We start from the raw sequence: 25,516 nt of genomic DNA, 5'->3' as shown, positions 1-25,516 counted from the left end.
CAAAAAGAAAAATTTGGAGCAGGGAAGGTCGTAGTTATTTTTAGAGAGAGGCTGAATCGATGTCATCCAGCATGTCGCCGTTAATTGAAATATCTCATTTTGAGCAATTCTGACATTAATCTGTCTGCATCAATGACCAAACACAGTGGGAAATTGGCTTTCAAGTGCTTGAGGTTTGTTTCTCCAGGGATCAGATCTCACATCTCACAAGGGTTCTTGGTCTCTGATTTGTAGCAAACCAATACCTGTTCTCATGGGAGCAGCGGCCAAGGCAGGAAGCTCAGTCTCCAGCAGCTGAATGAGGGTGTGAAGCACTTGAGATGCAGCACCCATAAGTGTTCAGCAGGGTGGGGGAACATCCCCCAGCCTCCGTGCAACATCGCAATGCTGAAATAGCAAAACCCCTCAGCATTGCAGCCTTTAAGACTTATCTCAGTCAAAACAGTGGTTCTGGCTTTTCACCTGGACTTGAGCACGAAGCAAATTCGAAATACCTGCACTCCCCCAGGTAAAGGGGATTTTGAGAAATTTAACAAGTGCCTGCTGTAATTAGTGAGGTTTCAATTGGGCCAGGTTTCACTGGATGTCACAGTTAAAAGCAATCTGTAACCATGTCTGCTGATGGCTATATAACCATCTATAACTTATGAATAGCTAGCATGCTCATGAAAGCTCATTCATTAATGTTTTATAAGCTATCTTTAAAAATTACCCATAATATAAAGAGCGAGAGGACAGATTTTTGTGAAAGAACTTCTGGCAGAGGCTCAGAGCGATGGGAAAAACGAGTTTACAAATTTCAAAGTGGTTTTACTTAGTCTGACATTTGGGGTTTTGACTTCAACGTGAGCAGCGTAAGGATCTTCTCGGGAGGCACCAGGGGAGCAGCGCGGGCAGGGGTGAAACAGTGGCCCCAGTGCAACACTCAAAGGAGGGATGAAGCTCATGATTTTAAAATAATTAAAAGCCTTCAAGCCAGGAAGACAGTTATACAGCAAATTTAATTAGGAGAGGCTGGGGGAAAGTCATTACGTATCCACTGGAACTGGATTGGCTTAAGATCCCTTCCAACCTCAGCCATTCTATGATCCGCTGTGTCCAGTTCTCCCTACACCATGAACAGCCAAACTGCTGAAGCAGTTTTGTTTTCCAGTTTGTTTGTTTTCAAACAGTATTTTAAAAAATTAGAGTTGGAAAGAGGTTTGTGTGTCACTTCCAGGTTAGAAATCATCCAAGCCAACTCCTCACCCAAAGAGAAATGCAGAGAGGCCGCGTCTGAAAATTGGTTTCGTTGCAAAAGATGCTGACAACCATCCTTAGCAAGAACACCTCAGATAGTGCTAATGTAGTCAGTCAGCTCAGCTGTGCGGGACTGAGCAGTCACTGGGCGAAAGGCAGGGGAATGAGAGCAGAGGCACTGGCAGCAGTCATTGCTGTTGTGTTACGTGCCCACGAAGGCCGCCCGAGAGCGCAACCAAAGAAACAGCAGAGATTCTTTTCAGGATTTTGCCCTGAGCTGCTTCATGCAGGCACCAGCGCAGGTATAGTGAAGCACAGAGAGAGAACAGCAGCCTTGGCCAAAGGCTACTGTTCTTGCTACCTTACCCGGCATCAGCAGGGATAGCTGACAGCAGGAGCAGGAGTCCGAGGGCAGCAAGAGAGAGAGATGCCATTCCCGTGAGCCGCGGTGCCATGGCCTCGGTGCACGCTGAGCAGCAAGCGAGCCTCCAAAACCTGCCATGGGGGCACAGAAGGGAGGAGAGAAGATTTCGTTTACTAGGAGGAAAGCGACTGAGTTGGTTCCATTTTTCCCAGCGGTTCATCCATGTCAGCCATTATCCCATTTCTGGAGTGTCATGTTTGTCGGACCAGAGGCAGCACTGTCAGAGCCAGGAATGTACACACACATATACATGTTCATAGAGCATCCACAGCTCCTCAGGTGCTTTGATCCCTCTCAGTCATTGCACAGTTCCACTTCCAAAGTGATCACACTGCTTCTTGCACCCATCCTTTCCTCCTCCTCATCTCATATGCCCAGGCACCACCTTCCCCCAGCAGCAGCTCCCACGCTGCCCAGGGACACCCTCAAGTCTCAATACCCATTTTTTTTTCTTCCTAATGCCATTCTAGACAGTGAGACCCTCATTTAATTCTGCTAATGACACCACCAGAAATTATCATAAAGTTAGGGTACCGAGGCCCGAGGTAGCGGGAGTGTTCAACTGTACCACACTTAGCTTGCTCAGATTTTTTTCATTAATGCTCAATTTTACATTTATTGTGATGCTATTACGCATTTAACTGCCTTTCCCCTTTTATGTATCTCATTATGTTGATGCACCTTGGAACAGCACTGCCAAGCAACAGCCTGGATAAATACAGCTTGTCATGACGTCTGCCTGACAGGCAGCTCCTGCCTGGCACAGGAGCTCGGTGCTGCAGCAGCCAGGTACTGCCATGAGCCCAGAGCCACAGCCAGGGGCTCCTTTCAACCATAGCCTTGCATCGAGAGTATTTCACACGTTACCTTTGTCTTCCTCCCCATTACTCATTTAAAGCCTCTGCAAATATCAGTGCGTGGATTAATGTTGTGTAGCTGAGCGTTTGGCTGCAGGTTCAGGGCCTTATTTAAGTGAAATGCTACCAAGCAGAGCACAACCCTCCCACCACCAATAAGCAACTTGGGGGAAGCTGTCCTTCTGGCACGAGCACACCTCCACCTCCATGGGCAACAAGCCCTGCTTTGGAATCAATCTTCTGGCTCCTGTCCCCCTATAACTGAGAAGGGACACAGGCTTGGATTTCAAGTATATGCTGATGAAGCACAAATTAGGGAATGAACATCTGCTCTGTGGGAAACTCCATCAGTTTGGGGAAGCTTGTTCCAAAACAGAACAAGGACAGCTAAAATGTTGATGTTTCTTACAAGGAAAATTCAGAACTCCTTCAATTAGCAGCTCCTCAACAGATTTCCTTTCAATTCTCTTAAACTTGCAGATTATACAATGGGATTTAATTAAAATATTTTTTTCCCTAAGACAACTTCAGTCACTAGCCAAAAGCGAAAACCCACTGCTGGCTTCCCTCTCCCTTCCCCACATCACCACTGAAGAAATCTCATTGAAATCGCTTTCCTATTCAACAGAAGATTCCAATGAACTGTTTGTTTTGGCAGAATTTGCACTGCCAGCATTTTTTATCAGTGCTATCCACGTGAACCAGGACCCTCCCATTTCACAGCAGGTGCCTCCTGGCTCTGCAGGAACTTCTGAATTCGGTGAGACCACAGGCTGGGAAGATGATGCACCAAGGCTGGGACAGGGCAGCTGAAATAATTCAAGAAGAGATAGGGCCAGGAACAGTGACCAAAGCCATGTGATGGCTGTCTGAGCCAAGGAGCTCAAGACAACCATGTTTCCACCAGACCTTGGTTCATCCGCTTTTCCTTACATGGAGATGAATGGCTAATTCTGTATTTTGGATTGCCCTGTTGAAGGTGCTAGCCGAGGATAGCAGGGCTACCTCAATCAAGTTAAACACAAGCTCAAGTCTCATTTTAAGGATCAGAAACAGCTCTGCATACATGCATTAGGAGAATATCTGTTCTCACCACTCCGCTGTTCCATGCGCTCAGTGTTCTGGCGCATAGGATGCCTCCGAGATAGGGCATGAGAGCACATGCATGGCTGGTTTGCTGTGGAGGTTCTTAGGGGCTCAGGAAGGGCTGCACAGCATGGAAAATAGCTTGGCACTGTTTTCGAACTCTTTCTTTCGGTTCTTGTTTCATATTTTGCCTGGGGGATTTGGAGAGAAGAGATTGTGCTGCGTTTTCCCTACTCTTTGGCTCTGTTACACTTCTTAGACACGGACTGCAAAGCAGACCCAGTCCAAAGGATTGTGGTTGGCATTCCTGACTGACGCAGGGGCTCTTGCTGCTGGTGGTGAGCCCTGGTGGCCTTGAGATGCTGAGCCAAGCAGTGCTGGGGCAGCCACAGAAGGAGCAGTCCCCTTCCAGCACTGGTGCTCATCAACCCACAGACCGGCAAGGACTGCATCTCTGGAGGATACAAGGAAACCTCAGCAGAGGACGTCTTCACTCCTCCTTTCCCTAAAACATGCAGTTTTACACACAACTTAGCCAGAGCCCAGTTGGTCCCCACAGCACAACAGCTCCCGGCACCATCTCTGTAAGGATGGGAAGTGCTCAAAGCAGCTCTGCACTTCCTTCCTCCATCTGCCCATGGCTCATTTCTTAATGGCACACTTAGCAAACACATTCATTGCTAATTCTGCAGTTGCTGGTAACCTCCACAGCTGAATCAAATGCAGATTTTCTAAGGAGCCCCGCTAACATTTTGCAGCTGGGATTCGGCAATACTTAAAGTACAATTCAGTGCACTCGGGATTTTGGCAGGTTTCTTTATAACCAGATACCTAAAGGCATCATAAATATGCCCACTCCTCTCCAACACATGCTGCCTGCCCAATCTCCAGAGCACCATAGCAAAACAACACTCCCAAGAAATAGAGCTTTCCTGCTGGGTGTGCAGTTTTGGAAGGAGGAATTGGAAAAGCTTCCCTCTCCCCAAGACAGTAACACACTGGTTCCTCTTGCAGTGGGAACTGGGAACCAAAGGGTGCTGGTACCTTCTGGATCAGCAAGGTCTCCACATAGTTACGTTAACAATAGGGATCTCCTGACTTTGCATGCTGGGCCTGATCTTTCAAGCACTCCTTAACGTAGAAGCCATTAAATATTCTGAAATTCTTTCCTAGGAAATTATGATTAACACAGGTTTCATGCTGACAAGGAAAAGTGCTCTGGAGGTGGAGAATGAAAGGTAAAGCTTGCAAAAAACCTTGAGAGAACAACTCAGAGAGGGAGAATGCAAGCAAAGGAAAGCAAATGGAGAGTGAAGAGCCCTGCAAAGCCACACAGGTACATTTGTGAGAGTCACATTGGCCTCTTTCTCAAATTACTGCCTCCTTGAAACACACACAGCCAAGGGAGCAATTTGATTCACTTAGCAAGGCTCATCATGCAGGTGGCACAGATGAAGCAGCAGCCCACAGGACGCATCTGCCCCTTGTTACCACACTAAGAGTCTCGGTGTACCTGCAGTGTCACTGAGCTGGTGTGCCCACATGACACATCCCTCTATCGGTCGCATCAGCTGGAGGAGCGCTGAGCACTGCAGCTCCCACTCAGCCCGCAGCCCCCAGGACCTGCAGCTGCTCTGCATCTCTGCCAAATCAGGTATCTCAGGGGGTATGTGCAAAGAGGAGCTGGTGCTGGGAAGCCAGCTGGAAAGCAGAGGCAGCCTCAGTCCAAAAGCTCGGATAGAAACACTCCCACATCGGGGAAAAGGGTTGTCTCGACCCAGCTGGTGCCAAGCACACCCACCACCACCTGCGCAGTAGCACAGCCAAGCACTGCAGGTGACCTCACAACACCTGCGTATTTACCCCCAGATCAGCTGCACCCGCACAGCACAAGTGACTCCTTAGAGCCCTTCTTCATTGCCTTGGAGCCTTTTCAAACCAGGTCGCAGTCATCAGGAGAGATCCTTTGACATCCCTCATGGATTGCAGAGCTGCCCAGCCGTACCCAACCAGCCCTGATCCTCTGCAACACACTGGCCTTGAGATCACCACTGCTGTGTGGAAGGCTCGGAGCTCTCTGCAGAGATGGGCAGCCAGCGAGCACACGGTGCAGCAGCAATAAATGCAGATGATGCACATGCTGCCTTGTGTCCCTGGCCAGGGAGGTTTTGCTTCAATTCTCAATCGCCTCAGTAAAAAAGGAGAGTTTCTTTGAATAAAACTAATTTTGGGTGGAGGTGCAGCAGTTGCAACGAGCAGACATGGTTGGTTGGGAGCCTGGAAATCATGGAATAAGCGTGATGCTTCACAAGACACTTGTCTGACAGGTTTCCTGCTATGAGATGAGCTAACCAGGAGGCACACACACACTGCACAGCACAGACACCAAGCCAGCACGCACTGGAAGCAGTCCAGCCTCACCAGCACCACTCCACCTGTACCAGCAAACGCAGGGAAGGCTGTCTGTCAGCCTGGACCAAGGGGAGTGCTCTGCTTCCATCATCCAACATAGCACAGATTTCTGACTTGGCTCTCTGCTTAGCTCTGCTTTGTGCTAAAGAGATGCTGCCAGAAGCCCAACAGCTACCAGAGCATTTATAAGGATCAGAGATCAAGGAGAAGGCAGCAGTACCCCTGCCTACCTGAATCAAACTTGCTGTTTACCATCTCAGAGAAACAGTGCTGGCTCACAGCAAACAGCACATGGCAGAGGAACTACAGTCTTCAGCTCAGACAGGAAAATGTTTGTGCTCCCCACCCGAGAGGAGCACAATGAACAGACCCTATCAACACACGCCCCGCACAGGCCATAAACAACCTTCCCATCAATCTGCCACGCAAGGTGCAAGGCACACGTGATGGTTACCAAATGCGTTGTCTGCGGTTCCGCAAGAGACACCAGCATAAGGGGACACTTGAAACCAGAGGCACAAGGGAAGGCAATTTAAAGGTTCAGATTAACACAGATCTTGAGAGCAAGCGTTAATCTGGGCCCCTGCTGCAGAAGGCTGGTGATGGAGCTAAGCGAGCTCCATGCCCAACTCCCAGCTTAGCTTTAATTTTTCAAAACAAGAAGCTGCCTGACAGTTTCTCATCAAGACAAAACTAATCTCAGTATTGCAGTTCTCTACTTGAAAACACATCCAGAGGGACTGTAGAGTGATTCACACCCACAGCCGCTACAGGAAACCGCTTGCACTCACAAGTGTAACAAGCCAACACTGATTCACCCACACAATTACAGGCAGACACTGATTCACAGCTACTGCAACTGCAGACAGACTGACTCACAATCAGAGCAACTGCAGACAGACTCGGGCTCAGAGCACTACTGGAAATACAACCGTGCTGACAATGCCCACAGTCAGCAATCATATTGTATGTACACAAATCCCCGGGAAACTAGCCAGCACCCCAACCAAGCAGCCAGCCAGCCCTGTGCTCCTGACCTTCACCCCACAGCCATCTTTCCTTACTGAGGGAACAATAACCACAGCTCAGCAGTTGCTCCTTCCCTGACTTCATGCTTGCCAAGCACTATTCTCCCAGCCTGCACCCAGGAGCGGAGATGTATGCTGCGTATTCAGACACGCAGCATGTACATGCGAGGTTTATATGGTGATACCATGTATGTGCACTGACTGCACTGACTTTATTTCCAGAATATAAGTAAAAGCAGCCAAGTATAATACATTCAGCCCTGGGCTAAAGGAGATGGCAAAAGACTCTCCACTGGGCAAAAGCTTGAAAGCAGGATTATTTACTACACTCTGGCTGGGTATGTAATTATGTCAGCATTCAGCCTGGGTATTGTGCTACTTTTTGTAAACAGTTGGCAGGAATACTCCTACTGAGATGAGGAGCTGGGCTTCTTCTCTAGTGTTGAGAGGGAGCAGAGTGAAGAGGAAGAGGTCTGCTTAGTGAAAAAGAAACCGAGGTGAAAGAATGAATTAAGCAGAAAAAGGCAAAGGGGAAGCTGACAGTGAAGTGGGACAGGTGGCAGCTTCAGACAAAGAAGAAAGGAGAGGAGAAAACAGGAGGAGGAGAGCTGCTTGATGCAGAGTGACGATAAAAGCTCCAGAAGCAAAAGCAGCAGCCCTCCAGTGCAGCGGTGCAGCAAATGCATGTGTGCATACCCACGGCACTGAGCGCTGCTGTGAACCGGGAGGAGACTGGAGGGAAAGGGATGCAGCCCCCAGCCAAGCGTGTGCCACGGGGCCCAGGTGCAGCCACAACCACCCCAGCTGCTCCCATCTCTCAGTGTGAGCAGGAGCGGCACGTTTGCGTTCCCCTGGCGCTGCACTTGTGTGCACACGTCGCAGGGCAGCCAGCCACCACAGACAGCGGCGGAAGGACAGCAGACAGAACTCCATCCACCACAACAACAGCATCACCTCAAAACAGTCTGAGATCCTTTATCCGCTGGGGTAAAAAGAGTTACAAGACAGACTACAGAAAAGAGCGGACTTGCCCGAAGCACACGCAGCATCTCCTAGTTGCAGCCTGCTCCTGCCTCACCACCTGTTATTTTTCTTCTTCTCACTCAACGCAAGGATTGAGAGGTGAAAGAACAAACCTGCGCTGCCGCCACTGTCTGATCTGCTCAGGTGAGCAGGGGCCAGAGCTGCTCCCACCAGTCAGTCCATGGCAGCAGCAGCCTCACCGAGGGTCCCGGAGCCCCCTCTCTGTCTGAGGACTCTGCTGTAAATGCAGGCAGCCTGAAGGTTCAGGAGAGACCGTGGCTGCAATTGGCCAGGAAAATGAACTATTTGCTCAATTATACTCCCCTCATCCAGACCAGAATCATTCTGGCAGAAGGCAGAGCAGGGAACAATGGATAAACGTTGCAGTGGGAACTGTCTAATGCTTAATTGCATTATGCTGCTCCTTTTAAATGATCCATATCTCAGTCCCATTAATTTGCGGGAGGAAGATGTGGAGCCCTTTTCCCTTCCCTCCCATACTGTTCTCAGAGACCACCCCCCTCCTTCCCTTTCCTCCTCATCCCAACCCCAACTCAGCATCGGTGCCCGTTAGGCCTGGCTATGGGATTCAGGGGGAAATTTGACTTTGCTTTACTACGTTGTTCTCTCCGTTCAGCCCCTCCCCTGCATCCGCCGTCCGGCTCCAGGACCCGGACTCATCTCATTCTCTTTCGGGCATTTCCTCTCTCCCCGCTCCCCGGACGGGTGGGCTGGGGTCGGGGGTTCCCCACACAGCTCGGGCTGCCGCTCTGCTCCGGACCAACGTGCTCCGGAGTTGCTGCGGGAGCAGGGATGCTGCCCCACAACACCCCCTCCTCTTCCTTCCCCCCCACCCCGTACCGCTCACCGGCCGGCAGACAATAGCCGGGGGTGCAGCCCCTCCCCTCACGCCCATCTCCACGCCCGGCGAGGGGTACCCACCCAACAAAGAGGGGACCCCCGCGGAGCACTCACCGCCGCGCCGGCTGCCCCAGACGGGGGGGGGCCGGAGCCCGCACCGCTCCGCGGCCCCGAGCCCGCCGTGCCCGGGCTGCCAGCCGCCGCCTGCGCGCTCCTCCGGCCGCGGCGAGGGAGGGAGAGAGGGAGGGAAGCAGCATCCCCCCGCCTTCCTCCTCCTCCTCCTCCCCACGGCCCGGAGGAGGGTTTAGCCACCCGCTTTGTGCCGAGCAGAGCGGGAGGCAGCTCCCCTACCCCGCCGCCCTCCCTGTCCCGAGCGATGTCACAGCCCTCCGCTGAAGCCCAGCATCGCAGAGCCGCGGCGGTGCCCAGCATCCTTTCTGCACGCAGGACGAGCGGAGCACAGCGGGCCGCTCCCAGCACCTACCTGTTGAAGGGTGGGTGCTCCCCGAGGCGCTGAGGCTCTGCGAGGAGGCGGCTGGCACCCCAAAGGGCGCTGTGCCCCAGCCCCTATCAAGCTGTTGCCTCGTCCCCGCGAGGCCCAAATCCTGGCAGGAAAGTTGGGACCGCAAGTTGGAATTGCCGGAGGTTTATCTTGCAATAAAACGGCATACGGAGGAAAACAAACGCAGAGGAAGGGAGGGAGGAGGAAGACAGGCTCAGATGCTCCGAGGAGTAGGCAGTAAAGGCAAGGACAAAGTGGCAGTGCGGGGATCCCAGAGGAAGCGCGATGCCAGATGAAGCGATGCAGGATGCACTGGCCAGAGCCAGCCGGGCTCAGGAGGCTCTGCAGAGCCCCACAGCTGAAGCTGGGCAGACAGCAGCTGACAGTAAGGCGCACTCAAAATATATTGTCCCTGCAGAGCTCTCCTTGTGGAACACTCTGCAGGACTCAGCTGCAGCTGTGACTCTGTGGTACATAACCACTGCACTGCCACTGAGGGTCTGGGATGAGGAAGGATGACAACCATAAGTACCACTGCCCATCTCAAAAATACCTCTAATATTTGAGTACTAAAAATAACATGCAAACATCATGGCAGGAGCCCTGAAGGAGAGCATGAGCACAGTTAAATCCAGTCAAAGTATCGGTTCTCTGCATTTCTGTAGCAGAACACAGCCCAGTCCTTGCTTCCCAGAAGAATCTAAAGCATCACACAAGAGAAGAGTGAGCTATGTGTGCATGCCAGAAGAGCTTTTTATTTTCCCCTCCACAACTGTGGGAAAACAGAGGAAAATTCACATTGGAAGAGATTTCAGGAGATCATCTAGTCCCGTCTCCAACTCAAAGCACACAGAAGAGTCCAGGGAACAACAAAAGCCGGCCATACTTATTGACACTAAGTTTCTGCTTACTTCAGAGTTTCTTCCACAGCACATCTCCTTCTGTTCCTAATTTATATGCTTGTAAATAAGTGTTGGCAAGGTAACAGGAAAGAGCTCAGTGGGAGGCCCAACACAGCTATTCACAGAAGTAAAAGTCCCGAGGACCTGAGCCACCACTTTCCCATGGGGAAGTGACACTCCATTGGAGAACACTGCTGCGAGCCATGCCCAGGGGTAGGACAACGCATAGGACCTTGATAACTCAGGGGCATTGATTCCCTATAGGATCAGAGTACAGGAGGCTCTCATTCTTGTTCTTCCTCTCTTCCAAACTGACTCAGCTGCTGGCAAGAGCTGCCTTGGGTAGGAGAACAGTCATGAAACACAATCAGCGAGACAAGCGTATCCGGAGACAAGTGACTCAAGATTTAAATGGCTCATATTGAAGAACATTCCAAGATTTATAGGTTTAAGTAGTGCTAACAATAGTCTTGGGCAACAGAGGCTGTAGTTCTCTTGAGGCCTGTTCATCCATAAGCAACAGCAATACAGACTTCCCCAGGAACAACATAGCTCACTCCACTCCCAAATGCCTTCTTGGCTCACTGAGAGGTCTCCTCTGCCACTGCCAGCAGTCGAAAATAGTCTTGGGCATGAAGCTCTTTACTGAAAAAGTTTTCCTAACAACCCCAAAATGATATGAAATTCCTCCCTTTGCAGCCATAGCATACAGTAAGTTCTCTTCGTAAAGGTTGGGGAAGTGGCCACAACTGGGGTCAGACAGAAAGAAGCACAAGCTGAAGGACTACAAGGATGTTGTCACATGAACAGTGACAGCTGCCACATGAACAGCTGCCAGCACTGCAAGAGGTACCATACCTAAAACCACCATGAGTGAGAAGGAGGTCAGCGGATGTGCACACTGCAATCCTTCTCATCCTTCCAGATGTGCTGGGCCCAGGTCCTATCTCACTCAGACCCTTGGCAGAGCAGGAACCTGTGCTCCACAGCAAGGTCTACCTCCAGCCAGTCAAGCAGCAGTAATCAGAGTCTCTGCCAGCCAAGTCCTAGCTACCACTCCTCCTGGAAAGGCTCCAAAGCCTTGCGTGATCTGTGCCCCTTAAGGGCTGGCTGGCCCTCCTACCACAGGTACATCAAAGGAGGCCTCAATCCTAATGGAGGAAATTGACCTTTTTCACTCCAGCAAGTGAAGATTCCAACTAATCCCTAGAGGATAGTACTCCTGTCATCTGGCTAGCAACATAAAGACACAAGGATCTTCAGCAGAAGCACATGATAGCTTTGATTAACAGAGGAGCTGAGGCTCTGGCCAGGGAAGAAGGCATTAACCAGCTCAGGAAGCCCTGCTGTAGGAAACCTTTTCTAATAGAGAAGGCAATGTTACCAATAGCTGCCCATAGCCGGCCTGAATTGTCTTGACCTTTGCTCTATTTGGAAGAATACAGCCCTCCCCTCAACATCAGTCTCTGCAGATAACATCCATCAATTTCAGAGGCATAAAAACATCATGTGAAACCCGTAATCAATTATCTTTTAGTGCATCCCTCCATCATAAAGCTTTATTTCCTTCTTAAAATGCATTACCAAAAAAAAAAAAAACAAAAAAAAAACCCTCTCCCTTACTTATTGAAATGCCTACCTGAACTCTGGCACACTCCAGAATGAGATGGCATTGAGGCAAAACCCTTTTTATGATGATCAAGGTTAAACTTTAAGGCTGTCACCATATTACTGAAGAGTAATCTCTCAAAATGGAAGTACAGCAGCCTGGGAATATCTTGCTTATAATTAGCTAAGCCTTACACTTCTGCCACCTTGTTCAACCAGCCAGAATAGAAGTGTGCTTAGTTTTAGATCCATACTACAGTGCCCTTGAACTGAGAGGGATTGCAGATTTAATAACTGCTAGCCTAGTGAAGCATTTAGACTGGACAGTCCTTTCTGAAGGTACAGGGTGGATCAAGGGATTAGGGATGTGTAGCACAGCTCTGGCACACCCAAGCTCTTCAGAGGCAAGCCTGGGCCATCCGCGTTCATTCCAGCTGACACCCAGATCCAGCACCCAAGGGAGCTGTAGCTTTCACGTAGCGGCAGTCAGGGTACAGTGTTGATCCAAGGAACACCAAAAGGCAGAAGCAGTGTGCTGATGGAGGTGTGACCCAGTGACACATGGCTCCCCACAGTTGCTGGGTGCTGGAAACCTGCTCTGAGGCTGAAGGCTCATCAGCACCAGGAGAGTACTCCAGTCAGAGTGGTCCTTGCATGCAGGTACCCACTTTGGCATAGGGAGAGTCCCATTTTCCCAACAATCTAACCATGAGTGTGGCTACAAGTCTGTTGCACCAGTCCTGCACCGGGTGGCCTCTGCAAGCTGACACCCCCACCCACTCTGAGCTGCTGGGGAAACAACGAGCCTGCAAAAAGTAAGCACACAAGTAGCTAATGCAGGCAGGAGCCCAAAACAGGAGATGCTCCAGCTGCACATGGATCCAGCTCCTTCACCAAAGGCTGTCACTTAACCCCAAGGAGCACCACGGCATATTCCTTCCCAAAGGGCTGGAGGGGGAAGCTCTCCTCCCTTCATCTCTGTCTCTCTCAGAGCATCCAGGGCTATCTCAAAAACCCAACTCTTGTCCCACTCTGCTGGTGCTCATCCTCCATCCCCACCACGCCAGCTGCTCCTTCTCTCCACCCACCCGCTCCTTGCACCCGTAGCAGGGCTTCCATCGTCAGAGCTGGCTGCTGCCTGGTGCTTTATTAGCCTGTCTCCATGGCAACTCGCCTACAGCTTAACTCTGAGAGACCCCTATCTCACCACGGCCATAAATCAGCCACCCGCCTGCATCCTCGGTCAGAGATGGGGGTCACGGCTCATCCTGCACGCTGCTGGCAGCCCTGCGACAGCCATCCCAACATCCAGGGCTGTCCCACACAGGCAGAGTGCTGTGCACCACACTGCAGCCCTCAAGCAGAGCCTAGCAGTGATGCAAAGAAACAGTACCAAAAAGATGGTGGTTTTCCCAGTGTGCAGGCAAACTGGAGCCACCCGTGCAAACTCTTCCTCCTTTGTGCAGGGAGAAGAGCATTGGGTTGCTGTTGCAGTCACACAAAACTGAGGTTCAGTCTTCTGCAGTGCACAGGAAGGGCTGCACCACTGGCCAGTACCTAGCAAGTGGGCACAGCACTGGGCTGAGGCAGAAAGGTAACATCTTCCCCCATGGTAAGCAAGTCTCCTCCCTCCTCCACTCCAGCACGTCCACAGCAAAGCTCCTGAAGGGGACAAAAGCCACCTAAAGTATTGTGCTCTCCCTGGTACCCCAAAAAAAGCCTAAGAGCAACCTTTCCCTCAGCACAGTGTAAAGCGGCAGCCCTCCTTCAAAACTTTCTTTCAGCAGGATTGCCCTCTGGGTACCCCTTTACCAGTAAACCCATTGGCTAGCACCTCCTGTGCTGGGAGGTTGGAAGTAGGTGGAGGTAAGAACCTGCTGGTTCCTACAAGAGGCAAACGTTCCCACAATGAAAGTCTCCAACCCTAAATCTCAGGGTTTGTGAAAGGAGACAGCTTTATCTTTCTATCCCACATTATACATTATGCAGTCTGTCACTTCACCCATACATTTCAAGAACCTGATGGGGGGTGGGGAGGGCTTAACCTTAGAAACAAATGCCAAGGTGGCTCCCACCACCAGGAGTGCAGTCTCCATAAACCTGGTAAAGCAGCCAAGAAAGGAAGCACCGCCTGTAGAAGGTGTTGGTGCATTGCAGCAATGTGCAGGAGGGAAAGAGTAGGGCGATGGGCCAGGGCATAGCTTTTAGATGGTTCACTTGAGATCTGAGGCAAGCCATGACAGAGCAGACAGGGAGTGTGGAAAGGTTGGGGAAAATTACCTTTTTTTTTTGCTAGACCTGAAAGATGCTGATCTACACGCAATGCCAAGGGATGCTTGAAGTGCTACACAACACTCACATACAGCATCACATAATCCTTGCTGCTTCAGACAAGAACCACAATGTATCTGGCATCTTACTCATACTCAAACACGTACAAGAAAATCCAAGTGGCCACTGGGATGGCTATATCTCAGTATTAAATAGATGCTCAGCTCATATATCCACCCAACAACTCAAAGAGATAAAAAAAACGTCCTACTTGACAACGCTGAGCCTCAGGTCTGTGCCCCAGCAGATGCTGGCAGAGCAAAGAGCAGGAGCCTTGTTTCTCTGACAGAAGGCATCCATCCCAATCTCCAAAAGGCAGACCCAGCTATGTGGAGAAGCACCAGAGCTCTTTTAGAGGGCTAGCTCACTGTCTTGAATTTCAAGAAATATAAGCTGGCAGCAGAACAAATTCATAAAAACTAATGGGCCTGAAAGAAACTGTATTTGTCCTGCAGTCCCTTGGCAAGGGCAAAACTAAACCTGGAGAGAAAGACCTAGAGACAGGCTGATCTCTTTTGCAGTTACAACAGCAGCATCAGTTCAAAAAAACCCCCTGTGGAGTCATGAGGTTTTAGATGCTTCAGCATTTCTATTTCTAACATCGTGTATGCCTGTGAAGTCCAAATATGCTTAAGCAATTTAGGTGCCTAACACTAATAAATCAACTGCATAGGAAGGCTGGCTTTAGGGAGGGCTGGCTTTAGGATGGCTGCTGGCTCACTTTTCTGATCTGGGATCCTTCTGGGCTCATGCTTCTGGAACCCACAAAACTGAACCTATTTTGTTTCAAAAAAAAAAAAAAAAGGAGAGTGACATGAAGCCAAAACCAGGAGCTTGAAACAGAGCCAAACAACAGGAGATTCACACCAAATTGCAGGAGTTGACAGCATTAGCCAAAGTCTCAAGAAAATGCCATATGCTCGCATTACATGGAATGTTATCCCACACCCTACCTTCCCTCCAAACACCTTCCTTAGCTTTCTATGCCAGCTTGAGCCTCTCCTTTTAAAGGAAACTCTGGTCTCAACACAGCTTGATAAAACTGAGCCCTTTTTATAGTTGGACACCAAACAGCAGCAACCCTCCTGGCCCAAAGACATGGCTGAGCTTTGGGCACAAAGACCATCAATTCCAAGCGAAGCATCAATTCTGACATACTCCAGAACTTACTGCATTGGAGATTGGCTGTACTTTCACTGAAATAGCAATTTTAAGATCCTCTCCATCAAGCAGGATAGTTAGCCACACAACATGGTTGGAAGACAGAGCCTGCCAGCAGGAGAGCAGAAGTTTCCTAAAGACATTTCCTAAAGACATCAGCTGAATCTGCTGCTTTAACAAGGACTCTAAATGCCACTGCAGTGCCTGTGCTATGGTGCCTGAAAGGTTTAATATCTTGCCATGTTTGGTAAACTTTATGAGGACTGCAGGAAGCCGAAGGACAAAAGACTGCCTAACACTGAGTGGATCTCATCAGCACTAATTAGCTGAAACAAAACAGCAGAGACTCAGGTAATAAGAGCTCTTCACAAGATTAAGGTGAGTGGTGGCTGCAGGAGACAGGACACTCCAGTCTCTGCCTCCTGGAGCAGCCCCATGGGAAGCCAACGTTGAGCCAGAGGCTCAGTGCTTAATGAGAGAAAGAACTGCTTAGAAAGCTTTGTGATATCCTTCTCTTGGCATGCGGTGAAGCAACCAAAAAAGGGACAGCTCCAGTGCCATGCCTCCCCAAGGGCCATCTCCCTGGCACTCAGGCAGCTTCTCATGCGTCCACCGTATGCAACTGCTGGTACCAGGGTTGGAAGCATGCTGGAGGGCTGGGTTGGCCACCAGTTCCAGTCCACTCCATCCCTAATTCCTTAATGCTGTCAATGATCCCCACTCTCAGAAAACACCTTCAGATGTATGTTGGAAACCACTATACCAGCTGCCTGTCAGAACTGGGGCAACACGGAGGCTTAAACAGCCCTCTTGGTCTCTCTTCACCCCATACCCCTGCCAGGCTGCCCACCAGCAGACAGCATTAGGCACCAGGGCCGGATCTGGGATTTTTTCCTGCACAAAGTGTTGAGGATCCATCTGCCAGTTGCTACTACAAATACACCACCAACAGGCAACACCCTCCCAGGGCCTGTCTGCTTCAGGAGGGTTTTTAGTGTAAGCAGATCAGAGACAAACAGCACAAGCCAGCGAAAGGAGTTGTGCATTTGATGATAGGAAGACACATGGCAGAGCAAAGCAGCTATGCTCGGGAGGAAGAGCCATGGGGCACTGAGGCAGGCAGATATTCTGCTGCTATCAGCTGCCTGGCAGGGGGATGCATAGCCTCTGGAAATGCCAAATAGGAAAACAAGGGCCCAGAGATTTAAAGGACACTCAAGGTGAAAAGAGGGATGCTGCAACTGCCCCAAAGCAGCAGAACTGACATCAAACCACCTGACTGAGAGCAGCCCTGCATAGGGAAGCCCGGAGGTTGGTTGGACTTCAAGGGTCGCTTCTTCCTTTCAGCCCCACACCTTCAGCTCTGGGAAATATGAAACAGCAACTTTATCTTCTGCCTCCCGCGCCAGCTGGAAACAGAACAACACAGCCCTGCACTGGTTTGGTCAAACGCTTACCAAAGATTTGGGTAGGGCAGCTCTTTCATCTGCTCCTTAATCCTTGACTATTCCAGGTGACTTCAGAAAAGCTGCCAGTTCCAGCCAGTCCTGGCGCTGAGCTATCCCTTTCTGATACACTTCATCTACAGCACTGACTAGGACATCAGCTTTTGGAACAAGCCAGCTGCAGCATCTGAGGACCACATTTCTCAGGAGTTACCAAAGGAAGCTTTACTTTGTTCCAACTGACTGCATATAATGGGAGAGGATAACAATTAGCAAATCCATTCTGCTTTTTCCCAACCTGCCCCCATTAGGGAGGAAGGCTCCTCTTGTCTGGGAGCCACTGCGTACAACACCCTCTTAGTTTGTAATTAGTGGAATAGGAATGCTCAGTCAGCTGGGAAATCTGCCCGAGTAAATGACATCCTCAAGTGCTTTCTAATCCAAGGTATGCAACCTCACACTTTGCTGCTAATGGGCTACAGTGGGAGTACCAAGATTTCTGCTGGGGACCCACAGGCATCCGTGAACAGCTCTCAAGCTAATTCACTGCAGAATACATGCCAGCAGCTCCAGCCTGTCACCTGGGAGAACTCCTAGGACCTGCCAAGACATCATGTCACTCAGCCCCTAAGCCCTTCCCATCTCCTCAAGGCATCGCAAACATATTCACTTTAAGGAAAGCTCTCGGTCAAGGGATGTGGGAGCAACAGAAAGCCAGGAGCAGGTTCAAGGATGGCATGCAGTACTGTTAGCACCAACAGGACTTTAGAATTGGAAGAGCAGAGGTTAAGAGTCAAGATAGGAGCTGCACAGCACCTGGAAAATCACACAGCAGAATATTAACTAAAATAACCCTCTGCCTTGCTTCTTCTGCATTCAGATGCACAGGAGAATCCAGCCAGGTAATTTATGGCATGTAGCTGCTGATATGGCAATCAAAGGAAGCCCAGAGTAACAAGTGTTGTTAAGAGACCTCGTCGATCTTTATCTGCCCAGCACAGGCTTAATTCCTTCCATCCTAGTTAATCAGGTTACTTTGTTTTAAGTCTTAGACAAAAGAGGAAGCAATCAGTGGGAAGCCTGCATATCAGGTATGCAATCCCCAGACAACTTCCCTGGGCTGGAGGGAAGATGTGGAGTTTAGGAAAGCACACGTTCTGGAGCAAATCTGAAAGGTCTCCAACCAGAGGTTTTCATGAGGACATTTTCTTCCATAAGCGGAAATTTCTCCACATCCAAAACACCAAGATTGTGATGAACCTGATAATTTCCAGATGCAGAGGTGATCAGAAAGGCCAGAAACAAAAGCTTTGCTGAATCCCAGGAGGCTGCACTCACCTTCCACACAGGGTGCATGGCCACGTGCTTTGCCAGGAGCCCAGCACACCTTGCTCAGTGGATTGCAGATCTGACACCAGCCAAGGTGCCAGGAGCTGCAGCAGGAAGTCACTGCAGCAATTTCTTTTCCACCTTACAGCCAGACATATCCATCCCAGACTGAATTAGCACAATGAAGTGCAGCATATCCTATTTACAGATGTCCTGGTCTCACAGGTGTGCTGGGCAGCCCCTATTACTCAGGAGAAGCTTCACTGCAGAGGCCTGTGAGGGTAAAGTATTCCAAAATCAGGACCCTAGATATCTACAGTTTGACAGCCAGAACTATTCACTGCTTTTTCTCTTTAAGCGCTGCATGTCAATTTTCACTAATGTAAGATAAAAATAACCTGACTCCCTGTAGTGGTGGTGTGAAATTAAGTTCATTACCATGTGTGAATCAGTCTGATACAATGGTGATGAGTACTACTGTGCAGCACCTGAATAGGCAAAGAAGCAGATCCTACAATGGGCAAAAGAAGAAAGACTGAAGAGCCACGTTGAATGCAAGCACTGGTATCGTGTGCATTCAATGAGGCAGAAGTGCTTCAGAGAAGATCTATGGGGAGGTCAGATAATTGGGATTTATTGATGCAAATGCACAGTGCGAGGTAGAGGATAAGGTAAGGAGAGGTGGGTTTAATTTTCTTCCTCCAACTCCCAAAGATTAGGCTTCTTTGCCTGAACATTTCATCAGCATGCAAAATACTGAAGCCTTGCTCAAAGAACAGAAGGCTAGAAAGGAAACTAAGAAAAAAAGTTGGGCCAGGAGGACCAGTGACATCAAGACAAAGAAGACAAGGTTTGCAAAATAGCTCGGCCGCTCACAAAGAAGCATGGCTTCTTGAGAAGGCTGTTTGAAGAGACAGCACTTCATTCACTCTAAACACTGCAGCTGTGAAAGAAAAGGTGCACAGTGTGATAAGAGAGAAAGGGAAGGGGGCAGGGAAGAGGTTTCTATCTCTCGGTAGGAATACATACATCGAAGTGGAGCTACCAGACTCCAGCCATCCTAATAGCCACCCAAGACATGCTCACCAAGCACTGCTGAACCTTCCTGCCATGGAAACAGCCCTTAGCTCTCACCATGAACACTGAGCAGTGGTTTGCAGCCATACACTGGTGCCACTGGCAGGAACCAAACAGACCTCACCATGCATCAGCTGCACCGGGCTCCAGCACTGCCCTGCTAGCAGGAGCCAGATACAAGGATGGGCTGCTGGCAGCTTGTTGAGATCAAAATAGATTCTGCAGGATTTTCCACCTTTTAGAAAAAGTGACACCTCAATGACTTAAGAAACATAAAAAGTTTTTTTTTAAAAAAAAACTTCAGTCTTTGTTTGAGGACTTGCGTTTCTACTTTAAGCTGTCTTCCAGAAAGAACAGCAGTGAGAAAATTTTCAGAGGAAATTGTTCTCGCTTTTCATCTTTCCATCCCCACCCGAACCAGAAAGAAGTCAGAATATTTTTTTCAGTAGCTTCTGCCTTAATCTCTTTCTCCACTCTCATTTTACCTCAAAAAGCGATGTGGGCTTTCCATCACTGAGGAAGCTGATAAGGCCTGGTGAGTCTTACCATGAGAAAAAAAAAATTAAACCAGAACAAAGAAAGTTTTGTCAGGTGAAAACAGACGAGACAATTCAGAGAAAGGTTATTTCTCACCAAGAAGCCACCTATTTAAAACTGCTTCAACTCCTCTGCCAAGACATTGCCCTAAAGAAGAGGGCTTAGTGCTTGCTGCTAAAAATATTTCTTAACTCTGGCTGATAATCACGTCACTGTAAATCATTACAGAATTAAGTCGTGTTCTGTATGGAGATGGTAAAGCTGCCTTCACCCTCACAGAAAGCTCCGAGCCCCAAGAACAAGGCAGTGCTGCGCGCAGATGGCTGCTCTGCAAGGAACTGCCCCACTCCCAGGCAGGAGGATGAGGCCAGGGAACAGCACCGTCTGCAGGAGGTGCTTCACAGGGGGTTAAACACCCGTGAAAGTTACTCAGAAGTTGTGAGATTACAGCCCGCTTCTGAAGAGGCTTCCTAAAATACAAAGGGAAGGAGAGCCACATCCAGAGTGGCTATGGAGTGTGCTGATCATGGCCTCTTTCCAAACAGGGCTCCTGTTCGCATGGGAATGTCTGGCACCAGAGTGCCCTGTTTCAGGGGACCTAGAGAGAAGCATCCACAAGAAGGAGGTTACTGAGGGATTCCCTCAGCTACTGACACACCGAGATACTTGGCAAGACGCTCTCTCTGGAAACGTCAGAGACACAGATGCTGTGCAAGCTCCCTCTGGGGCTTTTAAGAAGTGCCTGACTCAAATGGAAATCAATGCAAGGCTGGAGTCAACTGCTCTGGAGAGAAAAAAGCTCTGTGCAGAGCCAAGCCCAGGGCTACCTCTGTGCACCATCCTGGGGCCAAGAAGGGGCGTCCCAGGGCCCCAGATGGCTCATGGGGAGGGAGCAGCTCGTCGGGGGGGGATGCTCCATCTCCCTTCACCACAGCAGCGAGTTCTTCCCGTTTATCTGCCTTCTGCTCCCCTCCTTCCTTCGCTCGGGCTCCAGCCACAGACCGCCCCTACACCTAGGAACTCGTGCCCACGCCCAAAAAGCCGCAGTGCTGCCTGCAAGCTTTCCTGAGGAAGGAGCCCGGGGGGACACACAGCACGAACACAGTGGAGGAACGCAGCAAACCGGCCGGGCTAACCGCGACAGGTGCCGCCGAGCATTGTGCCTAAGGAGTCTCCGCAGCCCCGCGGAGCAGAAACCCCCGCGCCCGCTCCCGGCTGGCGGCAGCACAGCCCCGGGGCACCGCGCACGGAGCTCCGCCGCGCACGCCCCGCCCCCCGATCGCGCTCCGCCGCCGGTTCCGCGGCTTCTGCTGCCCTCTGCCAGCCGCTAGAGGGAAGCGCCGCAGCCGCGGCCGGAGAGAGGCGCTCCGGACGCTCCTTCGTAGGAACTGGGGTGGGTCCGCGTAGGCAGGTGGGAGCAGCGTGCCCTACGCCAGAACAGACTCAAAGCAGCACCTGGCAGGGAGACCTCCGACCCATCACTCGCTGCCCAAGCGCGAGAGCTCAGAGAACCACACGTTAGTCAGGCCGCGACTCACCCATCCATTTTCCAGAGCACTTGTTCGGGTGAAACCTCCAGCAATAATAGCAGGCTGCCAGATGAGCATTGCTAAGTACAAGCAGCAATGATCTGGGTGTACAAAGCACGTTTATTTATTCATATTCCTGCAGAGAAGTGATCAAACAGCAGGCAGCACTCGCTGGGAATCCCTGCCCAGCAGTGGCAGCTGGCTGTTGAAGGAGACTGGTTTGAAAACTGCTTGCTCTCCAGAGTCCAGCAAAACCCAAGACCTCCAGTGAGATGGAAGGTCCTGCCTTCAGAGACCACTCCACCCTCCACACACACACACAGCACCTCTGGCAGCCCTACCACATGCTTCTGCATGCCTTCTCTATGGTTGCTCACGTGCTAAGAGAGGCTGTAGATAAATAATATCATCACCTGCACACACGTGTCACAGCCATTGGGGTCAGCGAGTGCATTTCTCAGAGCTTGAAATGTCCGTGGGAGACCTCTGCCCTCCCAGATGAACTTCCACTTTAAACACAAGCTTATTCAAGCATTACCATCCCACTGATGCATGAAAGCGTCCCTCTTGTAGGTGAAGTGACCATGAGATGATATTTCTGCATCTTGACTTAAAAAAAAAAAAAAAAAAAAAAAAGCTGAGCTATTCAACTGTTCAAATATTCAACTATTCAAGTTGTTTGTTTGGGTTTTTTTCCTCCCCCAGGGAGAGTCAGGCTTGAAGCTATAGGCTCCACTAACCCAGGTAGGGCAGACCTCAGCCTGTCAACCTACCCATCAGCATAAGGGCCAAAACCAACAGAACCTCTGGCCAGCCCTCTTAACCCAGCAGCCACAGACCTGCTGAAGTTTCTTGCCTATGCAACTCTCGATATCCCAGTAGGACATTTAAGAAATCATGGGTTTCATCAGATATATTTTTGAGGGATGGTAAAACTCAGTTCCCCACAGTTGCATTAACACCGCAGACAACTGGCCACAGCACACATAACCCCAGCTCCACTGGCAGGAGTTTCTGCACAGACTGGCTTCATCCACATAGCTTTCAGCCATGCCCAGTGTAACACAATGGAAAACGCAGCAAAGACAGCAGAGCAGCAAGGTCCTAGGCTGCAGCAAGTGAGAATTTGCTCAAATGCAACAGCTGTGGGCACAGAAACTAAGGGAAGAAGTTGCTTACCTTCAGAAGGCCTCAAGTACGCAAGGGATCTCCAGCAAGATCCCCTTGCCTCTACTGCTGACCATTAAATGAGGTCCGGAAGGGGGTGGATCCTGGCTGCACCCCTTCCAGTCACTCAGGTTCATTGCATGCAGCTGAGCTCCCCTGGGTTGGCCCTACCTTCCCACCTGGTTCAGACCATGACTTAGCATTTCCACTACATCCAGATAGCAATTTAGCACTAGACTTTTTCCAGCTATGCCAGTATAGACATCATGGGGAAGGGAAGAGGTGCTGTGCCTGAGGACTGGAGGAAGGCAAATGTCACTCTAGTCTTCAAAAAGAGCAAGAAGGAGGACCTGAGTAACTATAGACTGGTCAGCCTCACCTCCATCCCTGGAAAAGTGATGGAACAACTTGTCCTTGGCTCTGTCTCTAGGCATATCAAGGATAAGAGGGTCATTAAGGGCAGTCAGCATGGCTTCACCAAGGGGAAGTCATGCTTGACCAACCTGATAGCCTTTTATGAAGATGTAGCCAGGTGAATAGATTATGGTAAAGCAGTGGATGTGGTCTATCTTGATTTTAGTAAAGCATTTGACACTGTCTCCCACAGCATCCTCACAGTTGAACTGGGGAAGTGTGGTCTGGACAATTGGGTAGTGAGGTGGACCGTGAACTGGCTGAAGAAGCCAGAGAGTTGCGGTCAATGGGACAGAGTCTAGTTGGAGGCCTGTATCTAGTGGAGCCCCTCAAAGGTTGGTACTGGGACCAGTACTATTCAGTGTTTCATGGAACAGGCTGCCCAGAGAGGTTGTGGGGTCTCTTTCTCTGGAGCTGCACCTGGACGCATTCATGTGTGACCTAATCTAGACATTCCTGCTCTGGCAGGGGGATTGGACTAGATGATCTTTCGAGGTTCCTTCCAATCCCTGACATTCTGTGATACACCATGGGCTCACAGCAACAGCCTCATGCCTCTCCAAGGGCTACAAATTGCCATAAACCAGGGGCCCCTCCAAAGCTGGCAGAGCCCCCTGGCAGGCAGATCAGTTCACTGACCTCAGGGTAGTTCCCCCAGCCCATGGTGCTCCTTAACCATGTCTGCACACACAGAAACCATAGAGGCACAGGTCATCCCTAGAAGTCTGCTCCTGCCATGTTTTACACTGCTGCAAGCTCTGGAGAGACACCTCTTTGTTGTGTTGTTTTTTTTTGTTGTTGTTTCATTTCTTATCTTTTGTATTAAGACTTCTCAGCTGCCCACAGCTTGTAGGCAAGAGCACTGGGTTCCATCCCTGGGCTGAAGAACCTTAGTTTGATCTCCAAGAGAAAGATCAGCCTTTAAGAACTATTCAGAGAAAATGACATAACAAGGTATCTCTTTCTTCAACAGATCTGCTTCCCTGCATTTGTTTGAAGTCTGACCTGATTATTCTTGCAATTGTATTTTTAATGCTCATCAAGTATCCTTAGAGAAATGGATAGTCACTTTTTTTAGATCACGCATATGCAGTCAGACAAACAAGGCAGAGCTCTCCTGTTCTTCCCATCTACAGCCAAAAGCACATCCCTAACAATGGCTCCAAAGAAAGCAATAGCTGATCAGATGGGACAGAGGATCGCTTTCTTATCTGCCTTGGGCACGCACACCAGAAGTGCCATCTGTCTCCATCACAGGGACAAATGCTGCCCTCATTCTGGAATACACCAAAGGAAGTTGTCATGCAGTTGTCCTATTCTTGTTAGGAGTTCATACACACAGTGCTTTTCTGTTTCTTTTTCCCCTAAGAGCTCACATTTTTAGAAGTTCACCTAGATATTTAAACATATATAATAAGGCTGAAAGGTGTTTCCTGTGGCTGGGAGGTGCCTGCCTCTCCCAGGTACTCAGCCCTCAGCCAGCTAAGACCACGGCTGCGTTTCCCTCGGCTTTGCTGTTGAGCAGCTGCTCTGTCAGATTGCCACCCTTTCTCAGCTTTTCCCTCAGCACACCCACAGCCTCTGGCTCTGCTGTTGAGCCTCCCAACAGCAGAGTTGGGATCATAGGCAGTCACGCTGGGGGTGCAGTACGTCCCCACATGCATCTCAGGAGTTAAAGCCACAGCAACTTGTGCCTGGAGGGGATTTCAAGACAGAAAGTTTGAGATGTTGCAAAGTGCTGCCATAAGCAGAAACCAGGGGCGCAGGCAACCTCTGCATCTCATAAATCATCAGGAGGGGGCAGAGAACTAGCCACTGTTTCATCAGTTAATTACAACTGTTAATCATATTTTCATTAACCTGAAATGAAACTGCCAGCATTCCCCCCATTTCCATCCCGTGCCCCAAATCCCATTTCTCAAATAGAAATTCCTTGTCAGCCAGGACATACGCTGTGGTTTGCAGTGTGCATCTGGGCAGCACCCCATTTACAGGGATTTCCAGACCCTACTGCCTTTCCTCTCCTCCACATCTGCTCTGAACCCTCCTTGCCCTAGGCATGGAGGAGCAAGGAGTGATCCCCATCTCCTGCGCTGCTCATCACCCTACGGGCAGCTGCAGCAGCCACCAACAAGACTCCACACTGCAGGTCTGCTCATACTTCCCTGTCAGCTTTCACTCAGGGTTGGAAAAGATCATTAAGATCACAAAGCTCAACTGCCAGCCCATCCCCACATGCCCACTAAACCATGACCCCAAGTGCTACATCCACACGCCTCTTGAACACCTCCAGGGACAGTGACTCCCCCACCTCTCTGTGCAGCCTGTGCCTCTTCCTCTCCATTTTATTAGTGTCTCTGTAAACACTCAAAGACCAAGAGCGAACTCAACTTTTTGCTCTTCTGCACTACCTGCAGGACTGGAAGGAGGTCAGGCCACCAGGGCTGGGAGGAGAGCTTGGTTATAAGCCACGACCAGAGGCTCCAGACTCCAGAGTGGCTTATGCTATCTCCCTCTCTCCCACCCTCTTGGAGCCCTAGATGCACTAAGCAGCCTGTAAAGGTGTTAATGGGAAACGTATCAC

The 25,516-nt window shown here is 50.1% G+C and overlaps 1 protein-coding gene across 3 annotated transcripts in view; it reads right to left on the bottom strand.

Annotated features, from left to right (window-relative positions):
* The window catches only part of GABRA3 (gamma-aminobutyric acid type A receptor alpha3 subunit), a 72,567-nt gene extending 49,994 nt beyond the window's left edge, over nt 1–22,573 (bottom strand). Inside the window, exons 1-2 of one of the 3 annotated variants that reach the window (XM_021406399.1) lie at nt 22,531–22,573; nt 1,606–1,734 (exon numbers count right to left, since the gene is read on the bottom strand). In XM_021406399.1, the coding sequence (XP_021262074.1) occupies nt 1,606–1,694 (89 nt within the window). In that variant the 5' untranslated portion in view covers nt 1,695–1,734; nt 22,531–22,573. Of the gene's footprint in view, nt 1–1,605; nt 1,735–9,044; nt 9,146–21,764; nt 21,931–22,530 lie in introns of those variants that run through there. The other 2 variants (XM_021406397.1, XM_021406398.1) reach the window with 2 other exon arrangements.

Source organism: Numida meleagris, chromosome 8, assembly GCF_002078875.1.
Source record: "Numida meleagris isolate 19003 breed g44 Domestic line chromosome 8, NumMel1.0, whole genome shotgun sequence".
Classification (NCBI taxonomy): Eukaryota; Metazoa; Chordata; class Aves; order Galliformes; family Numididae; genus Numida; species Numida meleagris.
Note: the sequence above shows the minus strand (reverse complement) of the source record. Positions and strands in the feature narration are given on the sequence as shown.